This window comes from Aspergillus saccharolyticus (genome assembly GCF_003184585.1).
Source record: "Aspergillus saccharolyticus JOP 1030-1 unplaced genomic scaffold BP01scaffold_16, whole genome shotgun sequence".
Classification (NCBI taxonomy): Eukaryota; Fungi; Ascomycota; class Eurotiomycetes; order Eurotiales; family Aspergillaceae; genus Aspergillus; species Aspergillus saccharolyticus.
In genome coordinates this window covers 213,152-236,541 of record NW_020290626.1, presented here as the reverse complement: position 1 = coordinate 236,541, position 23,390 = coordinate 213,152, and the positions used below count along the sequence as shown (strand labels likewise).

The following is a 23,390-nucleotide window of genomic DNA, read 5'->3' as shown; positions in this document are numbered from 1 at the left end:
TACTGCTGTTGCTGCTGCTTTCTTACCGCCATCCCCATTCTCGGTACTCACTGTACTCATTTCGTCGGACTTCCCTTTCCCTGTAGCCATCGTCAAACTCCCCATATTTCCATACTTTTCACATTTTCCAATATTTTTCTTTTCCCCTTGTACCGTTACCGGTTCATACAAAATTACTGTTCCCTTTCTTTCCTCCCCTCCCACTCCTTCTCTTCTCCCCCCGTCCCAAAATCTCATAGTCTCCACAGACCCATCGTTTAACTATCTTCCCTTTCCTCATTTTTCTCGTCCACTCCACCGCGTACTAAGTTTCTCCTCCCCCATATCCCTACGGTCGATTTTTTCCCCGTCTCTTTTCCTTCTTCCACTCCAACCACACGTCTCTTGTCGACACTCTCCCGCCCTTCCCATTCTCGACATATCCTCACTTCCGGACCTGCAGCTTCTTTCCTCCAGCTCTCAACTCTCGTTCCTCAATTGCTTCGACCATTCGTCGTTGCCGGTCTCTACCTTCTCTCGCATCGACCATACCCGGACGGGAAAGGGAAAACCATTCCGGGTTCCAGGGCGGCCTCTCTAATCGAACTCGCCTGCGATCGTGCACCTTGCGCCTCGCCCGTATTCCGCACCGCACTCGCTGATATCCAAATTCAAAAGGCAGCTGTGGCGCCACTACTTGCTCAATCGGCATCTCTGCAGTCAGATTGCAGACTTAGGACCGAGATATCTGATCTCAGCGACACTGTGGTGGATCAGGGAGCTTCAATTCGCTGCTCTTCGCGCCGTACGACCACGCTCGGGGGAGACGGCGACCCCGAAAGTCCCAGGACGGAACAAGGAACAATTCACCACCTACATATTCGAAATTGTGGCGTCGTTAAAATGCCTTCGCGTTTATCAACTCCCGTGCTAACGGTGGATACGGCCAAAATCCACAAGGTCGATACTGCCAATGCACAGAGCTTACACGGCATGTGGATGGGTAAGCAGTTCCGGTTCCTACAATACATGTGCTGTGAGATGGCTGACTAGGGTCTTCTCGCCAGTGTTCTCGAAATGCGCCGACTACATGGAAGAGGGACGTCGGCTTGAGAATCTCAGCTGGAGACTCTGGACTCGCGAGACGTTCTGCGTGGAGCCGGAGACCAGCAGCGATGCCTCGGTTTTGCCACTCCGCTCAGATACCGCGGACATGCCAGAACTTTCTGCCAGTGTCGAATCTGCCGCATCCGACCAGGCCGACAGGATTGAGCAGCACATCAAGCGGTCCAAGGTCGACCTCAAGCCTACAGTGGTCCGTGAGGATTCGAGCCCTCTTTTGAGCCTCGCTCGCGGGAAAGAGAAACATATTACCTCCGAAGGATTGGAACGTATGGTGCTGAACATCAAGGAGAAGAAGAGCTTGGAGCCGATCCCTCAACCACTGACCGCCCCTCTTCCTCCTGTCGTGGATATTACCCCTCGTCCGTCCACTCCTACTCCCTCGTCCCCCACCATCTCTAGCGCGAAGCGGACGCCCTCCCCGCCGTCATATCATCTCCACCAACAACAGAACCAGTCCACAGAGTCGTGCTCAACCACAGCGCCTGAAGGCAACGACAGCGACAACGGCACCAGTGCTGCTGCTTCTGACACCAGCGTCTCGTCCTCTGGCATCATTCCCGTAAGATGTGAATTGATCAAGTCGCCAAGCATTGTTCGCGGATTTTCACCTTCGCTTATCTCCTCCTCCTACCGGTCGCAGCCGAGACTGGCACCTGAACCTGGGCCAGCGAAGCAGTCGGGACAGCTCAAGCCTATGCCTTTTAAGAAGAAGGGTGGCATGTTTACGCTTGGTGGGTCGTCTGGGGATGACGAGAGCTCTTTTGAGGATCGCATCACGATGCAGGGACCCAAGCGCAGCTCTTTGTCGGACGAACTCAGCAAGCCTTCTTCGAGCAATCAGAGCCCGAAGAAGAAAGTGGCCTCCTTTAGGGACGAGAATGGGATTATTAAACCCACCCGAGAAAGGCTAGAGGAACACGAGGATGCCATTGAAACTGACGATGAAGTCTCTGAGAGCGCTATCGAGGACGACTCGGATTCGGATTGGGAAGACTCCGTCACGGAAAGTGGTCGGTCCAGTGTTGAGGAGCGCGAGCTTTTCCAGCGTGTCGATTCTCGGCCAAATCTCGTCTCCCGTCGCTCGATGTTGACCATGATGATGCATCAGCCCACGAAAATGGGCGCAGCATCTCGTTCCACCCCGGCTCTCCAGCGTTCCCGCCTCACCTCACCCAACGGTCCCTCCATTCCGGCTTCACCGCCCGACGACGACGATGAGAATCTTACGATGCGCGGTCCCGACGTTCCTCGTTCCAAGCCTATTGTGATGAAGGCTACGCCTCAAGCCATAGCTCATTCGCCCCGCACGACTCGTCGGAATATGCTGGCCACCGAATTGACGGAGTCTCTCCGTCGCCACTTGCTGTGGGAACGTCAGCAGAAGAGCGCCACTGCGAACGCGTTCCTGAAGCGACGCCACACAGCCCATGATATGGCAAACCTGCAAGAGTATCCTGGTCCCAAGGGGGCCCAGAAGGGTCAGAAGGGCCAGGCCTCGGGTCAAAATGCAGGTCCTGCAACCAAGCCAACCAGTCAAGGGAAGGACAAAACCGGCTCTTGGAATCACTACACCGACTTTGGGCCTTGGGAATATCATGTGAAAGGCTGGTAAAACCCCCCTTCGCAGCTTACGACTGCCATATCTCGATCCTCGACTATCCTTGACCTTCGTGTCAAACGTATTTTATTATGCGATGGATATTGTTCATTGACAGAGATACCCGATCCTCGAACGCCCTTCATTTACTTTCTGCTTTTTGTTACCCGACATGTAAAGACCATCGATTATCATCCTTGTGACACGTACCATTACGACAGCATTGCATATTGGCGCACTCGGGAATCATCTTGCTCTGCTTCTCGACCTAACCGTTTTCTTTTTCGGGTCATTGCTATCTTATCTCTATCTCTACCTTGCATTGTGTGGCTGTCTGCTGTCATTGTATATGGGCCACCGGGGAGGAACAAGCGTCTTTCACACAATTAATCTTGTTGTACAGATGAACTTCTTTTCTACGGCGATGCACAGTCGGCAGAGACACCTTGAAACAAAGGGTCTCTATTTTTCTTTTATGATGCTTACTTTGGGTGGATTGGATGCGCGAGCGGTCCTTTGGATTTCTCTTCATCTTTGCTCCCGGCGGCGGAACCAAAAAAACTGAGTTTTGCGTGTTCTGCATATTTTGAAAATAGCCTGTTCTTGTTTGCTTTGATGCGTCGCTGATACCAGATACCACATTTCCCGAATTTTCCTTTCTCCGGCGGATCCTTGCGATCGGCCTACTCATGCCATGTACGCTACGCGATACTTGCTCAAACCCCATTTATCCATCTGTTATATGGAGAAAGCTCCGCGAAAATAACCAACTTTTGAAATAAAAAATATATGTTAACAAAGAAAGTAACTTTCCTTAAGTCAGACACTACATAGGGTCAAATGCTTTTCAAGACCATACAAGAATGGCATTGCTCAGAGGGGTCAGTTACCTTAAACAACAATAGCTTAGCTAAGACGGTCGTATTCCTCACCCCTCCTTCGATTCCTCATACTCTCGACGAAATCAGAGGGCAAGACAATGGAGGTAGGCTAAACTAGCAGACCGGCCGAGAACGATTCGTGAGGAGGAGGAGGAGGAGGATGATGATGATGATGATGAAAGGATTCTAGCCTAGATGAGAAGAAGGGGAAGCCAGTCATTACAACGTAGATTGAAGCTCCTGCTCCGGCTGCTGCTCCCTGCCGCCTCGTTCTTCTGCCCTGTGAGTAGTTGGGCTATATTTGGTCTCACAAGGAAATTTTAATCCTGTCACGATCTAGATCCGCACTGATCGCTTCACATGCCGGAATGGATTGTTTTGCGCCCTGTTGCGTCGCCGATATTACGATCCCACCATCTTTTTTCTTTTTTTTTTTCCCCTTTCTTTTTTTTCCTTTTTTCTCTTCTGTCTTTCGGAGATATGAGAGGACAAAAGTCTAGGAGGGGGAGGGGGCGGAATAGTTGGCGGGTTGTCAATCAAAGGGTTCCAGAAATTTACACCTCAGGTTATGTCCAAGTGAGTTAGTTGGTCAAAGAAGGTCTGTCCTCCTTTTGTCTCCTCTTAGTCGAGGATGGTGTATGCTTCTGTGGTAGGTAGTGGTGGGGATGGTGGTTGATTGTTGTAAGTATGTAATCAGTAGGTGTATACAGTATGGTAAACTTCAGTTCTGGTTGGGGTCTCTCGCACTTGTCTGACGAGACAAATATTCCAGATATAGTCATCTCCCCATAGCTCCAAGAAATTCGGTAGTAATAGTTTACAGAAAGAAAGAGAAGGAGGCGAATCTCTGGGGAAGGGGGGTTGAGATGAACTGTCATTGACATAAGGGTATGACGGATGGGAGTCGACGTTGAAAACCCGCAACCATCCACTGCAGATGTATGTAAGTCAAAAGCCGGTCGGGGAATTTACCACAGAGCGGGAGGAGGGGGGTTTGAGTTCTTGGGTCGTTTTTTCTCTTCGATAAAACAGTTATTAAAAATAGTAGGCATATACGACACACCGCATCGGGGTTGACGATGTTGGTGGGTATTGCTATGTCAAGGTAATCGGTGGACTCCGTCTGTCATCATCGACTTTTGAGTGACTATAAGGAGTAAACATGATCTAATGTTCTTGGTCCGTCCGGGTCATCGCCGAAAGTGCAAAGGGAGACAGGTTTGCCAACCGTCCGGGTAGAAGTCTATTTGATCATGGTGTGTTACTATATCGGTCGCATGTTCCACAGTCGCGGTATATCAGCTGAAGGGGGGTAAACCGTGGATGTACCGAGCATCTCTTGATGTCGGGGTATCCTTTGCGTCACCACGGATGGAAGGATTTATACAATGTGTATGTAATATCAGGGACACACTGCTGTCTTAGTCGGGTAGACAAAAAGATTGAGGTTGCGTATGGGGTAGGAGTTCAGCGCCAGTGGCGGTTGTTTTGGGGGAGGAGACATGCGGAGCGGACTCTACCGGAGAACGCAAACGTCAGGATGCGATGAGGTAGATGTATACTACTGAGGTAGAAGATGCTGCTGAGTTACGAGAAGGTGCATTGGAACCTTCATTCCCCTGGTCGAATTGGTTACGAGCGCACTCCATATATGTTCTAGCCTCCAAGGACAGTCATTCTGCGTGCGTGTTGCATACGGAGTATGTACGGAGTATGGGTGATTCCTGGAGAGAACAGCGAGATCCTCTCTGGAACCAGATCCATCGATCTGCCGTAGCCCACCAGCTATCTTCTTCTTTACCCGGTAGTTGGGTCTTCTCATACGTATGTGTTGCACATATTCAAAACCCAAAGTCATAAGTATAAATTCTTTCATAGTTCATAGTGACCTAAGCGGGGGATCTAAATTTGATGTCCGCGTGCGCACTGACACATTTTGGTTGCTGAAGCAGCCATGACGTAATTACCTCCAATTTATTAATAATCATTGTGCTCTTTCCTGCCAAACTCACGGATTGCAGTCGTCCGTTTTCCTGTCTTGATCGCTGCTCAACTTGATTCAGGTCTCGGTTTCTGAGGGATGGAGGGTTCTATGAATGCATCTGAACCTGTAAATTGAACGAGCCATTCACCTTCCGTCCTCTCTGTGAGGTAAAATTTCCCAACAACTAAACAAAGCAAAAAACAGGCACGAAAAGTAAAATGTCCAATCACCAGTCAGAAAATCTCTTGAAGAAGTCTCCTCCCCACATCTCCCTGGAATCCCCGATGGCTCTACAACCAATTGATGGTCGGAAAGGCACGAGGGAGAAGAGTCCGACTCTGCCCGAAAACGTGGAGCAGCAGCCAACCGTGCAGTGCGATTCTTCCTTCCAGACCATGCCGGTGGATTCCGAAAACCAGGCCGAAGGGGAACTTTACCGGATTGGGTTTACCGTCTGTCTGCAAAAGGTCGGGGCAGCGCGACTTTCCTCAGCTGGAGGGTGGACTTGTTCATCTTCCAGGCCTCCCCCTCCTCCAGACCTTACGGAGTATCCATATGTCAGACTCAGAACCACCCTGTGCCAGGTCTTCTCCTTCCATCGTGGGTCAGCATTTCCTTACCAAGTGGGTCATCTCCCTTGAGATCGGGCAGCAAGGTGATTCGTAGGGAGAGGGGGTTTCCTCCTCACCGGTACAGAGCATCTGGTTATACAATAACACTGTATCAGCTCTGACAAGGCTCAGTGGTAAATTATTACCTGCAGTAACTGACTAAACTAGTTATCCTTTACAAGAGTCCTGACTCATCAGCCCTCCCGCGGCCGAAAGAGCGGCTTGCTTTGCTTTGCTCTTGTTGTGTAACTTCCATCACAACCTTAAAGACGTGAATCAATCTTGTTTTCACCTTGACCTGGTCAAAACCACGAGGGCTGGAAGTGGAGCGAAACAAGCAGTGCGCCCCTAATCTAATTCTTCGAGAAGCGTATGGACTTCCAAACTCTGAAGGAGTCACATTACGTCGTCTTCCCACTCTGTCCCTGGTCAGAGATGTCATCGCGAACTGGTTCCCTTTGATCCCGCACTCCGTAGGTACACTGTCCTCCCTCTGGGCCTCTGCAAGCCAGGGAACAGTCAGGATTCGGGCCGACTCCTCCTTTCAATTCGGCATGCCGATGCACATCATCTTTTCCTGCGTTGCAGAATGGGGTATTCTCGGGGCAACCACACCACGCTACGTATTTTTTTTTCCCTGTTCATTTCGCTGTTCAAAGACTTCTAGACCCCGAACCGACGACATGATTCTTTGCCTTCGGCGGAGGACATTGCTCCTGTGTCTCTCAAACGCGTGTCGGGGTCTCGGAGGTGGCCGTGGCTATCGTTCCTTCCAAGGCCGCAATGCTATTTAGCACCGCCACCTCAAACACAAGTAAAACAGCCGTTTGTGTGGCATCACACGACCGACAAGAAAGCCACTTACCATCGGGCCGGTTGGTCGCCTGCTGGTCCGTCCCCTTCATGCCGAATCACGTGGCCCGGCAGCCTTTTGTCTTGCTCTGGCTCCTTCCGGTTTCAAAGTGACTCCGTTGCGCGCGCGCCGCAATAGGAAATTTTGAGACTATACAAGGCTCGAATGCAGGGCTAGTCTATTCGGTATCAACTTTGGATGATTCAAAGCGGCCTGATACGAGCGGGCCTAGGCCGACTGTTGGGCAGCATCGGTGTTTTACAGTCTTCATTCAGTCGGACTTGATTTCTCTTCTAGCGTCCATCTGTGTCCACTTGCAATTCAAACGACACCAGCCACTGGGGTAGGCCGCGTTGTGTCTCGGTCATTGTCTTGGTCAAAGCTCGAACGATTGGTATTGTGGTGACCCTGGCTTGATACCACCTCAATTGTACGGCGTCCTCGGTAAACCTATGTAATACTTGTTGATACACCGAGGGCTTCAGGTACAGACACTGTGGTAAAAGTATCGAACGCAGACCTTTAGAGTTCTTACAATGCCATCCCATCCTCAAACCTATGAGCATTCCTGTCCGGGGAAGCGAATGCCACATACCCAATGCAATCCATGTGTCAACGACTTCCAGATTCACACCCTCAAAACCTGTAATTGAAGCACACCAAACCCGTTCGAACGCTCATCAAGAAAGCCCCGAAGCGGGCGATTCGATGACCCCAGAGAAGCGGGAGATGGTCACATGAGCCGAAACATCCTTCATCCACCTCCATCATAACCACCACCACCATCGCATCTCTCCGAAACTTACCCTAACTCTTTCAAATTAGTATCTCTCTCTCCTCCTCCGCATCCGACGGTCCTTCCGAGAAGAGGCGAAAGTCTTACACACCGCGGGCAGAAACTCAGCAACCTTCCACCCCCCCTCCCCCCCCCTGCCCTAGCTCGTTCTTCGTAGCAATAGTACAGAAAAAGAAAATTCAGACTTTCAACTAGGTAGAACTTGCCTACGGACGAATTAAAATCCTCCCCTCGCAGCCCGACCATTTTGACTTCTTCTGGGTCGGACCTGGGTAGGTTTTCTCGTTCCATATTCAGGTTCGGGGCATTCGAGAAGAATTCTAGAAGGGGTTTAGTTTTAAGGCTTGCGTATCTACGAAAGACTGAAATTGGTTTAGATCGGTAATTTATGCTTTTTCCTTGCTCGGTGTTTTCGTTGCGTGGGTGTGGGTGTTTTACAGGCTAGGCGCGATGCGGTACTTGTGGATTACGTGGTACAACTTGGTACGTACCGACGCGGGGAGGAGGGAACTCAGTACTAGCGGTCTTTACCTATTCGACTTGTATGTATTGTGAATACTGTCTTCTTGGAACCTTGAAACTACAAGTATTGTCCGGATACGGCAGCATTGGAACATCTTTCTGCGTCTTTCTGGTATAGGCCAACGGGAGATGAGATGATGGACTACTACCACTCTGAGTAGGTATGTACATTATCAAAGGTGAAGATTCATTGCATTTGTTTGTGCAGTAGGTAAATCGCGCTGCCTTCTCACTTTGGTACTGTACATAAGTAACTTCAAACATAGTTAGTCAATTGCTTGCTAAGTTACAGGTACATGCTACTGCTGGGTTCGCAGACCGCCCTCAAGCAGTTCCCGCTGTGCTGTGCTTTACTTAGTTTAGCCAACTGTCGGACGTGCATAAGCATGCATGTTGATTGACATGGTGACTTAAACGAGAAGGTCTCTCATCTCGCTAATGTTGCCTCTCGATTAATATAGTGCCACATTAGGAATGAGAGACTTAGAGTAATGCGATATTTGCTTTTTTTCCGGTGTCCAAGCTTCGCAGCCGTAGCGTTGGCGTTCGTCTCACTACCGGTCTGAATGCTGCTATACCTTAGTTAGTCCTATATCGAGATGGGAAGTTGTTGCTTCATAGCACTGATATCATTGCGCCCTTTCATCGCCTTGCAATTAGTTTTTAATCTATTTTCCAAGTGTGGAAGAATACTAAGGCACTATTTTTGATGATGAAAATTGCGTAGTGTGGAAAGATAGTAGCGTCAACGTCAGTTTCTGGGGAGGAATGAAGAGGTGGAGGATGGGAGAGGGGAGAGCGAGAGGGGAAAGACGGAGGACTTTGCTCCGACTAATTCATAGCCCGTGCAACATACAGCGAAGACAGATCCCATTGCTTTTCATTGCTTGCATGATCTGTGCATGTTTGACATTTGTCAACTCTGAACGGAGACCTAGTTAACTATTGAGAGGGTGCGGGCGGCCAGCCTCCTCCCCATTCCTCTCGCGAAGAGGTCTAGGTGCAGTGAAAGGACTATAGACTCGGTGACCGTCCGTCAGATTTGAGGTTTGGCGATATGGTGGATGGTCCAGAATTGTGCATGTTCCCTGATGATTGGTGGTCGCGGGGCTTTTGTTCGGGGAAATCGGATCTCTTCAGCCGTCCATCGCAAGGGACGAACTTTACGGTAGTTTTAGTCTTGGCCCCCCGTGTGCGGCGAAACAAAGTCTATATCAGAACCCTTTTTTATAGGCTATTCACCCCCTCTACCTATGGCTTGTTGGAATCAAACATACGGACCTGAACTGAGGCCGACTCGTTGGCTACGTGTTCAGGACCGAGGACGGGCCAAAGCACACAGTGTGTGGGCGGAGTAATCACGGAGAAATTGACTCCCCAAAACTACAGGCTGACATTTGCCGTCGAAGAGCGGTCTCGACCGTGGCCTTTTCTCTTCATTGTCTTGTCTGATAGATTAAGTAGAGGAAGAAGGAGCTTGCTCGATCGGTTAGCGAACCTCTGATTTGCCTTTTCTTGCTTCCTTGTGGCTGAATTGGTCTCGTTGTCTGTAGAGTCTGGTGACTCGTTTGAATCTGGAGCTCTATATGGATCCAGACGGATGGAGAAAAGAAACGTAGATCAACCGTCTTGGGCTCCATTCAAATCCCGCCCTTTTGCGAATCAACAGTACCAGCTGCCCGTAATCAATCGGCAATATTTGAGTGCGTAGTATATGGCCTGGCCTCGTATCGTTGAGGATTTGGGTATCCACATGGCTGTCAAAACATGTGGTTTTCGTTTACTTCGCCATTGTTGTATGGATGGCGCTTGGGTCAGCTGACTTGGGAACCAGGGCACTTGACTTGCCGGTCGATACTGTGCGTGTCCGTCGGTATCAACCTGTTCCTTATTATTCTCTTTAGTGGGGCCCGATTTTCTCCCGGTATTTACCTAGACCACGACTACTTCCACGTAGTACGTACGGAGTACTATGTTCATCGAGATCGGTCCCGCGAATCATGGTCGAAAAGAGCCCTGTGCGTCTTCCGAGATTGAGGGGGACGGCGGCGGCGGGCGGGGAAAACGAGAGACTGTGAGAATGAGAGCCCTAAAACAGGCACGATGATTTGGCGGGGAGATCTAGAAGGGTGGGGGGGGCCCTTGTAAGGCTTTTACCTTTCCTGCTCTCCCCCCTTTGGAAGCCCCCAGGCTCAGTTTCACCACAGATTGCACTCTCCAGATACCGGATTTCTGGTGTTGTGGCCTCCGATGGTTCGGCCGGTCTCTTGAGTGAAGAATCAGGGATTGCAAGCAGGTGAGGAGGGGCAAAAAGGTCACCTGTCGGTACTTTGGTGAGACGGAAATGCGCCCATGTCGTACCTGCCAATCGAGATTGGAATCTTGAGTGATCTGGAAAGAATTCCAATCCATCGGTACTGTGTTCTTCAGTTTTAGTTGGTTTCCCAAAGTCCGGGTTTGCGTCTGTATTGAAAGTCTCATTTACAGACAGAGGTACATAGGCTGTACGGGGTAAGTCAAGTGTTGCTCGAGCTGGCCTGGCCCTAAGATCTACTCGCCAGTGACTAAAAGAGATGAAAGTCACCGATAAGTCTGACTTGACAAATCTCTTGTACATACTTACAAATGAATTGTTGCACATTCTCTTTTCTATCAATACTCGATCTGCAAAGGCATTGGTCGGGCTGTCAATGTCCACAGCGTTCCCTCGACTCTCATCTTTCATGCCACAAGGCGCCGACTACTTACTGCATATGCAAGCCGGAGAAACCGACTCTCCACCTCCTGCATGCAACGGTGCAGTGAGTTCGGTGCACGGAGTACATACACTCCACCTAAGGCTCGCTTCAGGCGGCAGATAGGGGGGCATAGGGCTCCGTTTTTTGATGTTTTGTGGAGTCAATATAGCATTGCTTGTGGCTTGAAAGCCGTTGCATCTAGACCAAGGCGTCATGGCAGGAAGAGAAAAGCAAAGTGAATCCATTGAAATGGTGGTGGTCAGCCAGCTTATCCCAAACATCCTCATATCTCTTTCATGCAGCGGGAAAATCGAAGCTCTCCATTGAGAATGAAGCATTGCTCACCGTTCCGCCTCCCAAGGTGGGTGACTACAGCACAATCCTGAACGCCATCACATTGCTCAGGGGGCAGCAGCAGGCATCATCTGGACCTTTTCTCCGGACACAATAGAAGGACAACGCACTCATCGATACTGAAGACCACATCCATAACGAATTGCACCCTCTACGTGGCAACGCTCAATGGTACCTTGGAAAGGTGACTGCAAAATTGGCTTTTCTTGGCCTCATAATCATAGTGCTCTCCTCGGACCTATTTCCTGTCCCAATTGAGGCATTCTCTTGCTCGATTGGTGTTGTCTAAGCTTGCGCAACACGTTGCCTGTTCGCATAACGGAGATTTCCCGGAATGAGTGTCGTGGAGAGAAAAGTGCATGGATGGTGCCAATGAATCGCTCCAAGGCAGCAGCAGTTCCTGATCGGTCTCACTTACTCGTGTCCAGCAAGAAACTGAAAATGCTGCAGCGGATTCGCTTCAGACAGATTGATCCACCTCCGCTTATGGAGGACATTTCCCCAGACTTCTTTTCCCCGCGATGCCCGATGATCGTCGCATTCTACCGACAATGTCGATATCGCAGCAGTCGATGAGTATGTCACGGGAGTAGAACAGAGTGTGACTCGAAGATTTCGGCAAGAAGGCAGCCATCACGTGGTCACATACTGTACTCCCTTCGTTATCTCTCCGCTTTCACTCTCCAATCCAAGACAACAGCAACAACCACAATCACAACGCCTCTCAGCGCCTCCCGTCTTCAAACCGGATCAGGTACTCTTTGTGGCTGCAGATTACTGGGCCTCGGGTCTGTTCTTCGTTGGCCAGGACCGGGCGACTCGTCGATCTCCGGGTCACCAGATCTCTGCGTTGGCAGTTCGATCACAGGGAGGAGGTGTGGGTGAGAGAGCCAGCCTTAATCCCCCCCGCGGAATTAATTGACGCGCTGACAAGTCACCTTCCATTTAACGGAGCAGCAGCATTTAATGTTGCTTAGCGACCTTCGCGCCAATCAATACGCCATATGTTATTTCTTTTTCCTACCCCATTCTCGGCTTTCTTCAATCTCACGCGTGATCATTTGGTGCTGCCGCGGACGACAGGATTCCCTTGCTTCTGAATCTTCCACAACTTACGATTCTTTTCAGATTGCTTGGCCTGTGAACTCCGACAGACGAGAATTTCCATCCTCATCCCGTCGACCTGCTTTCCTGACTGATACCATTCGGACCATGAGGTCAGCACGTTCGACACAGACCGTACTATTGCCAACATTGTCCCGCGTCATGAGCCTCTTGTGTCTAGTCCCACAAGGTAACTACGTTAGTAAGTTAGTCTCATCTATACATACCTTAAATAAGTCTCTACTCTTCAATCTAGCCAAGGGCACATCACCCGCCTCAATTTCTAGATTCATTCACCCTGCTTCGGATTTTTATAGGTCCAGGCCTGGTCGATCGGCGTCTATTCCCTGTCGCCCTTCTTCCTCTTCTAGTCCACCAATTCAAGCGTGCTCATTTCCCATGTGCAATGTATCTCCTACCATTATGGAATGCTATGTCATCATGCACGTTTTGGAGAATTCATCTTGCCGCCGATCTTCCACGGATGAAAAGAAGGGAGAACGACTTTAATCGAAAGGTGATGATCCAATTGCTCATCAAACGCTGTCGCCTGCGCTGTCTTTGCGTTTTCCTATCTCGCGGCAGCTTGTTTTTATTTCCACTTTTTGTTTTCGTGTTCTTTTTTCTTTTTTTGTCATTTGTGTTATGTTCCTTGAAGTAAATTCCCCTGGATCCGACATACCGGCCCGCAACTTTTCTGGGTCACACGCCCGTGGGTAACTCTTGTTTTGACATATATGGTAGGGATTTGGTTTTTGATTTTGCTTCTTCTTTTCTTTTCTTTTTTTTTTTCCGCGGTCAATGGCTGAGTTGGCACCCACTCACACGACGAGCCTCAAAGAGCAAATCCAACAGGACCGTAGGGAGAAGAGGTGTAAGCATGTGCTCTGAACATCCTTACAGTGACCAAGGAAACGTCAAGTGTAGAACATTACCCCAAACAGATGCCGGGATCCTCCCCCATCTTTGACATCACATCACACATCATGCCATCCGAGCCCGTAATTGTCAGAGTCTCAATGAAACGCGATGTCTTCCGTCATAGCTTGACATCATCGACCACAAGCTACATCTAGGCCGGTGCACATTTGTCCCTTCTCCAAGCTACCAACGACAAGCTACGATTTCGGGAAAGACGCAACAAGGGGAAGTAGAGTGATCCTGATGTGTCTGCTTGATTGCGTCTCGTTGACTGCTGGAGGCTGGTAGCTTGTATGCAATAATCTTATGTCTGTAAGTGGATGAACTGCACCTGTAACCGACCTACTGGGCTGAGATGGCTGTCATTTCCTCTTTCATGGGTTGTCAAATTGTTCTTTACTTTGCCATGTCTTCTTCTATTCTTTAGTATGTGCTATGTGCCCATTCGTAAGACCGGAGTTGTTTACATTGCGGGGTGAGGGCTGCGATGTGGGTGTTTATGGGACAGATGCGGCAGGGATTCGGCGGGCTGCTGAAGTTCGAAATTCTGGTTATTTCTGATTGCTTTCGTGCTTTCGTTGAGTGCAAAGAAGTACTTGGAGTCAACCATGTAGTTGGTCTGTTGGGGAATATGAGGATTCGTTGTGAAAGGTTGATACAAGGAGAGGGTTGGGGAGGGGGGGGGAAGGTCGGTCAGAGGCTATGAGTCCCAAAACTCAATTGCGAAGTCAATGTTGATGGCTTTGAAAAATATTTTTTATGCATGTATAAAGATTTGTTCACTGCTAATGCAACAATCCCTATTTCATATGGTACATCGAAGATATCAATATTACAAGGTCAGTAGGTAGGTCAAGGGAAAAACACTTGAAAAGAATAGTAGTCATCAATCCGTCAATCCAGACAATCGAGAGTTCACGTTCCCCGCCAGTGTCTGCCACATAGAAGATGGCAGAAAGAGTGGTCTACAGGGCCTTTTCAGAGCGACGTTCCCAGCGCACCATGGCTGGCTTCAACGGACCGGAGAACAAAGTCGAATAGTCTGTTCCCGGGACGCCCTTCTTACCCTCAATGTTCGACAGACGCAGATGGCGCACCATCGTCGCGACGATGGTCGTCAGGTTGAGGTAGGCGAATTTCTCGCCGATACAGCGATGACGGCCGGCACCGAAGGGGAGGTACGGACTCGAAGTGCCTTTGGAGACAGCGCCGTAGCCGTAGTCGACCAGCTCACCACCGTCTTCCTCCTTCTCCACCTGATTGTCCCAGCGGTGCGGATCCCATTTGCTCGCATTAGGGAAATATTCGTCGCTCTGGGCGGTGACACCGGGGGAGGCCATCAGCACATGGCCGGTGGGCACGACAAGGTCCGTACCGGGCACAGGCATGTCGTTCTTGACCTTGCGCATAATCGAGTGAATGGACGAGTGGAGGCGGAGGGTCTCCTTGATGACGCCCTTGTGCAGAGGTAACTTGTCGAGGTCCTCGTACTGCAGCCGCGCGAAGCTTCCGTCGGCTTGACGGCCAAAGGCGGAGACTTGTTCCTGGTAGAGCTCATCCAGATAATGAGGCTCGGAGGCTAGGCGGAGCAGGATCCAGGCGCTGATGGAGGCGCTCGAGTGTTGGCCCGCGAGCAGCAGAGTAATCATGATATGTGCGATCTCGTGGTCCGGCACCGGCTGTCCGTTCTTGTAGGTGCAGTGCATCAAATTCCACATCATGTCCGTTTTCTCCTCGTCGGGGTTCTTGCGGCGCTCGCGCAGGATCTCCGTGTAGATCTCGCGCATGCGTGCATGTGCCACGTCTCGCTTGCGGTTGTGCGGCAAGGGCGCCCACGGCAGCATGAAGTTGATTGGACTGAAGCCCTTCTCGAGGTCGTGATAGAGGTCTGCGAATTCGGAGGTGAGCTTGCTGCGGACCTCCTCTCCTTGCAGGGCGCGCGCCGCGGTATAGATCGTGAGTTCGGACATGGCGGCGGGGACGTCGAAAACCCCAGCGCTGCCCTGGAACCAAGGCGAGGTGCGCAAGAAGTCCAGCGTCTCCTGCTCGATCAATTGTACGTGCGACTCGAGCGCAGTTTGAGTCAGACCGTACTTGACAAACTTCTTTTGTTCCATGAGTTTGGAGTTGGGGCAGTCGTACACCACGTCGGCGCCGAAGACGGGGGTAGTCAGTGGGGAATAGACCTCCTCCGCGTTCGCATCCTTAAGTTTCGCATTCAGGATGAACTCGTTGCCTTGTATACCTAGATATACTGTCGTCTTTTGTCCTAACAGCACAAATGTGAAGATGTCGCCATACTGGTTCCATCGCGAAGGGTCAGCTCACATAGGTGCAGTCTCGTTGCCGCTGGAAAGGCACTGACCTTTTCTCGGTTCGCAAAGAAGAAAGCATAAGGATCCATGCCATAGGTGATGGTGTTTCCTAAGAATGGAATCCAGTGGAAGACCACAGGGGGTTCATTCTTGTTTCGAAAGAGCAATTGGCGCAACACATTCAGCGCAACAATGACCAGAAATCCCGCGGCCGCGTAGGCGCTGGCAACAGCAAAGGATGCCATAATGGCGACGGGAGTCGAGGATGAAAAAGAAATCGGACACAGGAAGAGATGTCTATAGAAGGGTGGAACTCATCATCTGGATGGAGACAAGGAAGAAAGGAAGAAAAGAGAGGAAAGGCCAGGTTTTGGGGGTATCTCCCAATAATAATAATAATATTAGCTCAAGCTGCCAGGCACCAACCCAGCCCCTAATATTGTTGGCGGAGCGAGCATTGTCTGACGAACCACGAAACAAGGTGAGCCGGCATTGCGATGGTCCCTGGGCCGAATCAGACCACTTGGAGTAGGATATTTGGGGATCGAACCATGTAATGCAAGATAGAGAGTAAGGAGCAGCAAAAAGAGTGCCTGGTGAAGCTGGAGAGACTCCACAAGTTGCCCCTTTGAGCGATGCTCGAAGGACGGCCTTCGTATTGAAATACGTGCCGCTATGATTGGTCCATTTCCCGGGAGGGGCAATTCTGGACCACAGTGGGTGCCTGAGGCAGGGACAGCCTCACCACACTGTATGTAGTATGATGTACGGTAGGGTCCAGAGTACGGAGTAACTACACTACTGTGTATGATATGAATCATTCGACTCACACTCTGCGGCAGGCATCACATGAGTCATGGAGCCAAGAGTCATGGCTTTACTGAGAACTACTAGTTAGTTAGTCAACTAGTTAGTTACTCATCGGAATGAGTAATCATGATGATGACGCCGTACTCCACTTGTTTGGGACTAGTGCCTCCCGGAGTTTAATCGCCCCGCATAACCCAGAACTCTTGGTCCAAGACTATACAAGAAGACCACCATCTGAGGCTACACACATTTACAGGCCTTTCAAGCCTTCCCCAACTCCTGTCCTGAAACTCCACGCATATTTCTCAACTGTATCCATGGACACCACACGGTTCGCCGGCTCTGGCGCCGCCAATCCCGGCCAACCTCATCGCCCCATCTCAAAAGCAGAAGCATCCAATCCCAGAGAATTCCAGCTCAATCAGTTACGACGCCGCTTTGGCCCCAAGGAAAGCAGTGATGACACAGGCACGACCCTGACATTCGGGCTTGTCCCCTCCGATCCGGACTTTCCTTTTGAAATGGACAAGCTGCAATGCATTTTACATGTGCCTCGGACTTATCCGACCCAAGCACGTCCATCGATCAAAGTCACCAATCCAGAAATGGGAAGCGCATTTCAAGAGAATGTTGCCAGAGGCTTCGATGACATTGTCGACAGCACCATCAGAAGCGGCAGCCGTGGCACTCTGCTCAACTACATGAACACCCTTGACCGACATCTGGAGCGCCTGCTGACTACCTTGGAACGGGGGCCTACGCTTAAATTTGTGCCTAATACGGCACCCAGCAAGCCATTGCCCACAGAGGTTGAGAAGTTGACACGGGGTGTGGGGTCACTAGCTGTGTCTGCATCGCCTTCGCAGCCTCGGACCCAGGTACTGAAGGCCTCCAAACCTACTCCGGCTCCAACTTACACCGCGGAAGAGAAGGCCCAAGCGGAGAAGCGGAGAGCAACCGAGACGAAACAGCTGGAAGCTCGTCTTGGTAGACTGTCTTCCTTTCAGAAGCTGCACAACGGCCTTGCCTTTCTCATTCCAATTCAACCAGCCAAAGCTGATCGGCTACCCGTGCCTCTCCAGGTAGTGAAGGCTATCAAATTGCAGGTGCCCCAATTGTATCCGCTCGAGCCAAGCGCCATTGAGTTGAACAGCATTGAGGGGCAAGAGGCACGAGCTGTCGAAGCAGGCTTCAGCAAGTGGTTCAAAGCCAACCCCAACATGAACCTGATATCGCAGGTCAATTACCTCACAAGCAACATGCTCAACCTCTCCAAGACTCCGGTAGAGAAGCCTTCCGTTCCTGCTACAGTGCCAACAACCACGGACTCTCAACCAGTCGGAGTAGTAGGTGCTGTAGACCCGCAGGTTCCAGAGTCTGTGGCGACGGACAAGCCCCATGTCCATGTTGTGCCCCGACCTCCAGAATGGAACGTGGGCGGTGACAGCAGTGCTTCTGAGGAGACTGATTTTACCGAATCCGACCAGGAACCTACGGATGATGACGAAGAAGGAGGTGCTCCAGTTCCTGACCTTCCCGAGCCTACCAATGTGGAGCGCGGTGTCGCTCTCTCATTTCCTTTCCTGGAACTGTACGGCATAGAGCTTCTAGAACTCGTCGGTCTCTATATCACCATCAAATGCGACCGATGCAAGGAGCCATTGGATGTGAGAAGCATCCCTCAGATCAAAGATAAGAGCGACGAGCTGTCTCTCAAGGTGGAGACATGCAAGAAGTGTGCAAACACGATGAGCATGGGTAAGAGGATCCTCATCAGAAGGCTATGCTTTGGCCTGAATTGATGCTCATTCCCACGTACAGGATTCCGCCGACAACTGATGCATCCTACCGCTACTCGAGCTGGCTATCTCGACTTGGATGGATGCACTGTAGTCGACCTTCTTCCTAGGTAAGGAATCACTGCCTCAAACGTTGCTTCGTCCTGTTCTGGCCTTTGCAGCATGTAAAACCGGCAGAGAGGTTGTACTAATAGCCGGTGCAGTAGCTTTATTCCCACCTGTGCGGAGTGCTCGACATCCTTCCCTACCCCTGGAGTGGTTGCTGTTCGTGGTGAAAGCGCCACGGCAAACTGCCGGCAATGTCATCGCAAAATGGGTACGTGCATTCATGCGCAGGCTGTCTCCAACCTCTTACGCTAACCTGCACAAGTCCTGAAAATTCCAGAAGTCAAGTTCCTGAAAGTTGGGTCTGCAGCATGTAAGCACCATGGTCCTACGCGTCAAATCGGCTTCTCACTCAAAACACAGTCTCTTCTCGCGATCGTCCCCCTCCCCGAAAGAAGGTCAGCAATTCAAACCAATTTACCTCAAAATCATCATATACTAACAGTACTCCCAGCCCAAGGAAGTCCTCGGCATCGTCGCCGGTCAAGAGCTTCCACGCCGCGGCCGCTGCTCGCATTACGGAAAAAGCTATCGCTGGTTCAGGTATGCCTTTGACCACAGCACCCACTTATCCGCAAATAAGAAGACTCTTAACACATGCCCGGCCTGCAGATTCAGTTGTTGCGCGAAAGTCTTTCCCTGCGATAAGTAAGCACCCGCCCGATTTACTCCTTCCGCACATACATACACTAAACGAATCCCCCAGGTGCCACGACGCAGCCACCGACCACCCGAACGAACATGCAAATCGTATGATATGGTAAGTGCCACTACTATAAGGTAGGACAACATCACGAGCCTATTCTAATCTTGAGAAACAGTGGCTTCTGCTCCCGTGAACAAATTTACCGCCCCGAGAATTGCGGCATCTGCCGTGCCGTTCTGATTGGTAAAGCTGGCAGTGGCTTTTGGGAAGGCGGCAAAGGCACTCGAAATAAAACCTTGATGAGTCGGAAGGGTATGTTTTGTCTTTGCCATCTCTTGCTTCATAGACTTTCTGAGGTGTTATGCTAACGTGGCGTGAATTCGTGGTGAAATAGATCCCCGCAAGTACAAGCGTCGTGGTGGAACGACGCCTGGTGGTTCTTCAAAGAAGACTTGATCATATATGGTTCTGCGTCGTGATTTGCGGCAAGCTGTGGAGAGAGGCCATCAATGAAGCAGTTGCTTGTCAGGCGGGCTGCATTTCGCGCCTTCGACATTTCTGCCTTGTAGTTCTCTCAGAAGTTCTTTCTGTTTCGAAGCATAGAGACGGAGTAAATCCCCGCTTCTCGAACGAACAGAGTCTTCTCATGCTGATGCAGACATTCCGGTCTGGTTGGTTTTCGGTTGGCTACCTCATTGGCATGAGGTCCTTGCAAGGGTTGCTGGTTCACATGGTCACATAGCGTGGCAGGGCATGGCTTAAGAGCCTTGAGACTCGTTTCTCAGAGGATGTGTATATACTGAGCCAATGGTGTGGACGAGATGGACATAGGTCTACCGTGTACATAATGCAGACTACAGTATGTATGATGTGTACTGTAAGTAGGAGTGTGATATTGACCTTCCTAACACGTCATCCATCAATATCTTTGCATCGCAGATGTAGTATACAGGCAGGAATTACAGAAGAACAGAAGGTGCCTGAATTGCAACTGTAGTTCACCTAACTTGGAATCCCTGTGATGCCTCACAACTGTTGCCTATCCTAAACTCACTGCTTGACTTTACTGGCCACATCATCTGCTTCGTATTATCTCCACTGGCCTTCTCATGAAACCACCGCTGCTAAGCATCAAATTCACATCAAGAAGCACTGAGCATAATCCTGAGCACACTAACTAGACTATATACCTAAAAGTGTTATAGTCCACAGCCGCATTCACTGGCGCTCAGATGGATAATCGTATTAGTGTTTTGGCCGTATTGTCGTGCCTGCGTCTTAGGGGGCCCAGTGCCTATCAAGTTGTGCGTATTGTTTGTCGACCATGACAGAGGTATGTGTGTCTCTGTGTCTTTGACTCCAGCTCTTTTGCCTTGTTGTTGTTGTTGCCATCTTCTCTCTGTGCACCTCCTCTTCACACTCTTAATAACCGCAGGTGCTCATGATTTTGTGGGCTTGAACGTCTGGTTCAAGAGGCGTTAGCCACTCACACACGCGTGCATTTCCTTCAGGAACTCAAGGGGATGAAGATCACGAGCTGCTCTGAGTACATTCTCGTTCAAATCAATTGTTGACACCAGAGGCTTTTTGAAGGACATCCTTAGCGAAGCGCGTGAGTCTCACGCAGGCGAGATTCGTCGCGATGGCATGCAGCGGTACGTATAGTATAGTTCTTGTGGATGGAAGACTCTTATGGCGATGGGGATGAAGATGCAACAAACGGCCTGGCTTTCAGTCCTTCTCTTGTCCTTCGACTTTGAAGGTTGCTGTGTAGGCTTCTGACTACGCTTGGTGACGTTTACTTATTCTCTTTTGGTGCTCTTGTTTCACCAATGAGGGATACATTTAGTATGGAAAGACATGGTATTGGATTGTTTTTTCTTTGAGAGGATGAGACCCTCTTGGGACAGAGAGGGAGAGAGAGAAGCATGATCAGTCGAATCAAGGAGAAAACTGACCACACTCTGAACAACAGCAAACAGCATCTATCAGAACAGATCCAGAAACAGACAGCAGAGGCAACGACTGCCTGCTATTCCAGAGATAAACCAGCTCAGAGGACTGACCACTTCTCTGCCGTCCCTTCACCGGATGCTCAGCCACAGAGAGTCAGGCACATTCATACGGACCGTCAGTGCAATCTCAACCCTCCCTTTCTTTTACTCGGCCAAAAAACAACCCAGACTGAGAGAATCCACGGAGTGAATGACTTGCCTTACATTTCTTTCATATCAGGATACGTCACCTACTTACCGTCCTCCGGCCGGCCAGCCCACAGGCAGAAGGCCTCTCCTTCCCCCTCCATACAGCGCCCTTCTTACCGCTGCGAGAGCGGCCAGACCAGCTGCAGTTCCTACTCATCCTCTCCTACAGCAACTTTTGGGCACATCAGCGGCACCGACAAGACTGAGGGCCGACCCCGCTATTCCTGTCATCGTGGTGACCGACCCCGTCGGTGATCAACGCTCCCTGAACAACAGCGACTTTCCTCCTCCCCCTCCTCCAGTGTACTCTCCATCGCAGCGAGTGATCCCTTTTCCCAGGTCATCCCAAGACCATATTGCCGAAGCTTCTCGCATTCTAGGGGGCCTCCGCGCAAGGGCCAACAACCCTTATCTCAGCGACCAGACAGAAGAACCGGCACGACTTCCTCCTCCCCGACCCCAGTTCCTCGAGGTTCCTCAACCCGCGTACCCTCGCCAACAGAATACACAGGCAAGGATGTACTTCAGACATACTATCTCGCCAGGCCCGCAGTCACTCCCCGAAGTCACGACTGAATTCCGAAACCAGCCCGCGCGAAATGCGATGTGTGACGTCTGCGGAGGCCGTAACACGACTGGAATGAGCAGCTGTACGGTCTGTACCTGGCATTGCTGTCATGAATGCACCATCCGAAATGGCCTCCGCCGCTATCACATTGCAGGGGGCGAGGTTCATATAGCGCCTACTACGATGGAGGAGCTGCAACGTACGAGTTTCGGTCCCATCGCAAAAGCCAAGCAGAGAAAGCTGGAGGCAAAGGCAAGAAGACGCCAGCCCATTCGAGGCTCCCGTGAGTCAACTGCCACAATAGAAGCGTCTTCTTCGAACGAAGCAGCAGCCATTGGAGCCGGACAGTACTTGGGAGCGGGTGCAGGCAATGATAGCAACGAGGAAACAGATGGAGAGCATGCCGCCGACGAACTGCCCGAGAATACCGATTCAGGAGAATCAGATGAGACTATTGCACTCATCCCAGCAGAGCAAGGCGAAGACGTGAGCGCAGAGCGTCCCCATATACACGGCCGTAGCCTAGAGCAGCACACTTCGACCACCCCCGCTCGCCCTTTCCGCTCCAACTTAACCTCCATTGTAGCTCGCCGCGGCACAGTGCGCACATTCAACAGCAGGGGTGCAGTTTACACCGAGACAGAGCTCCCTCCCACCAGCAGCCTCCTCGAGCCCACCTCGACCACTGCAACTCATGCATTCCGCTCAAATGCAACACCCACCACCCCTCGTCCTAGCACCACGCGCACATTCACTCGGGGATCAGGACACACTGAGACAGAGCAGAATCCCGCCAGACAACTGCCTACCAGCAGCCCCGGTCCCAATTCGACCACAACGACCGCCGTAGCTCCTCCTCCTGTCCGCTCCGAGACAACCATCGATGCAGCTCGACGTGATTTCGTGCGCACATTCCACGGTGCCCCAATCTACACCGAGGAAGAGTTTGCTAATGCCGCCCAACTCATGACTTTTGCCGGTGCAGCGGCGGCGATGCATAATGATCTTCAAGGTATAGAGCACACGCACAAAATTGCACCCTCGTAATCCTCTTTCTAAACGAAACGAACAAGACTGAAATATTGCAGCTGGACGTACACCTGACAACGAGCATATCTGGGAGACTGCGCGTGCAGAGGCCGCGGCGGAAATTGACAAGTACAAAACGGAGCATGGACTGGACGTACCTGGGGGACTGATGGCGTTGGGTGAGCATGAGCATGAGCACCATCGCCATCATCATCATCAGAGACCCTCCAATCATCGTACTGGCCATGCCGTTCATGCTGAAACGGAAGAGACTACAGCTCCCTTGTTCCGCACGTCTGGTAATAATCACTTGGTATAGATGCTGATACTAAAGCCCAACCAGCAAATATGCGTTCCGCACGTCCTCAACGCCAGTAGTCGAGGTTACAGTCGGAGTTGAGTATCCTTTTGGATATGTTTTCTCTGATGATCGAAAAATGCGGGCTGGA

At 50.8% G+C, this 23,390-nt stretch overlaps 5 protein-coding genes across 5 annotated transcripts; 4 read left to right on the top strand and 1 right to left on the bottom strand.

Annotated features, from left to right (window-relative positions):
• Positions 1 to 731: 731 nt before the first annotated feature.
• Positions 732 to 2,879, top strand: BP01DRAFT_53629 (uncharacterized protein). The gene is made up of 2 exons (XM_025579930.1): positions 732 to 982; positions 1,047 to 2,879. Exons 1-2 carry the CDS (start codon positions 883 to 885, stop codon positions 2,714 to 2,716), a joined length of 1,770 nt encoding a protein of 589 aa, XP_025431071.1. The 5' UTR covers positions 732 to 882; the 3' UTR covers positions 2,717 to 2,879.
• Positions 2,880 to 12,271: 9,392 nt separating this feature from the next.
• BP01DRAFT_357009 (uncharacterized protein) lies at positions 12,272 to 13,242 on the top strand. Its single transcript, XM_025575095.1, has 2 exons — positions 12,272 to 12,321; positions 12,398 to 13,242. Exon 2 carries the CDS (start codon positions 12,653 to 12,655, stop codon positions 13,052 to 13,054), a length of 402 nt encoding a protein of 133 aa, XP_025431070.1. The 5' UTR covers positions 12,272 to 12,321; positions 12,398 to 12,652; the 3' UTR covers positions 13,055 to 13,242.
• Positions 13,243 to 14,430: 1,188 nt separating this feature from the next.
• BP01DRAFT_296954 (cytochrome P450) lies at positions 14,431 to 16,025 on the bottom strand (the record flags this gene model as incomplete). The annotated part of the gene is made up of 2 exons (XM_025571864.1): positions 14,431 to 15,765; positions 15,831 to 16,025. 2 exons carry the CDS (start codon positions 16,023 to 16,025, stop codon positions 14,431 to 14,433), a joined length of 1,530 nt encoding a protein of 509 aa, XP_025431069.1.
• A 799-nt stretch (positions 16,026 to 16,824) lies between these two features.
• Positions 16,825 to 20,047, top strand: BP01DRAFT_357007 (uncharacterized protein). The gene is made up of 10 exons (XM_025575094.1): positions 16,825 to 18,348; positions 18,412 to 18,499; positions 18,593 to 18,705; positions 18,760 to 18,807; positions 18,858 to 18,892; positions 18,949 to 19,037; positions 19,107 to 19,142; positions 19,201 to 19,254; positions 19,316 to 19,452; positions 19,535 to 20,047. The coding sequence occupies exons 1-10, from the start codon at positions 16,908 to 16,910 to the stop codon at positions 19,594 to 19,596; spliced, it is 2,103 nt and encodes a 700-aa protein (XP_025431068.1). The 5' UTR covers positions 16,825 to 16,907; the 3' UTR covers positions 19,597 to 20,047.
• Positions 20,048 to 20,464: 417 nt separating this feature from the next.
• BP01DRAFT_382918 (uncharacterized protein) lies at positions 20,465 to 23,260 on the top strand (the record flags this gene model as incomplete). The annotated part of the gene is made up of 3 exons (XM_025577395.1): positions 20,465 to 20,473; positions 21,514 to 22,924; positions 23,001 to 23,260. The coding sequence occupies 3 exons, from the start codon at positions 20,465 to 20,467 to the stop codon at positions 23,258 to 23,260; spliced, it is 1,680 nt and encodes a 559-aa protein (XP_025431067.1).
• Between the last annotated feature and the right edge of the window lie 130 nt (positions 23,261 to 23,390).

What these genes read in the sequence shown, in the direction of transcription:
- BP01DRAFT_53629 (XM_025579930.1), top strand. Translation starts at nt 883, where the DNA reads ATGCCTTCGCGTTTATCAACTCCCGTGCTAACGGTGGATACGGCCAAA. An exon ending in CTTACACGGCATGTGGATGG is followed by an intron (nt 983 to 1,046) that starts GTAAGCAGTTCC and finishes TCTTCTCGCCAG; the next exon opens with TGTTCTCGAAATGCGCCGAC.
- BP01DRAFT_357007 (XM_025575094.1), top strand. Translation starts at nt 16,908, where the DNA reads ATGGACACCACACGGTTCGCCGGCTCTGGCGCCGCCAATCCCGGCCAA. An exon ending in GTAGTCGACCTTCTTCCTAG is followed by an intron (nt 18,500 to 18,592) that starts GTAAGGAATCAC and finishes TAGCCGGTGCAG; the next exon opens with TAGCTTTATTCCCACCTGTG. An exon ending in GTCCCCCTCCCCGAAAGAAG is followed by an intron (nt 18,893 to 18,948) that starts GTCAGCAATTCA and finishes CAGTACTCCCAG; the next exon opens with CCCAAGGAAGTCCTCGGCAT.
- BP01DRAFT_357009 (XM_025575095.1), top strand. Translation starts at nt 12,653, where the DNA reads ATGAGGTCAGCACGTTCGACACAGACCGTACTATTGCCAACATTGTCC.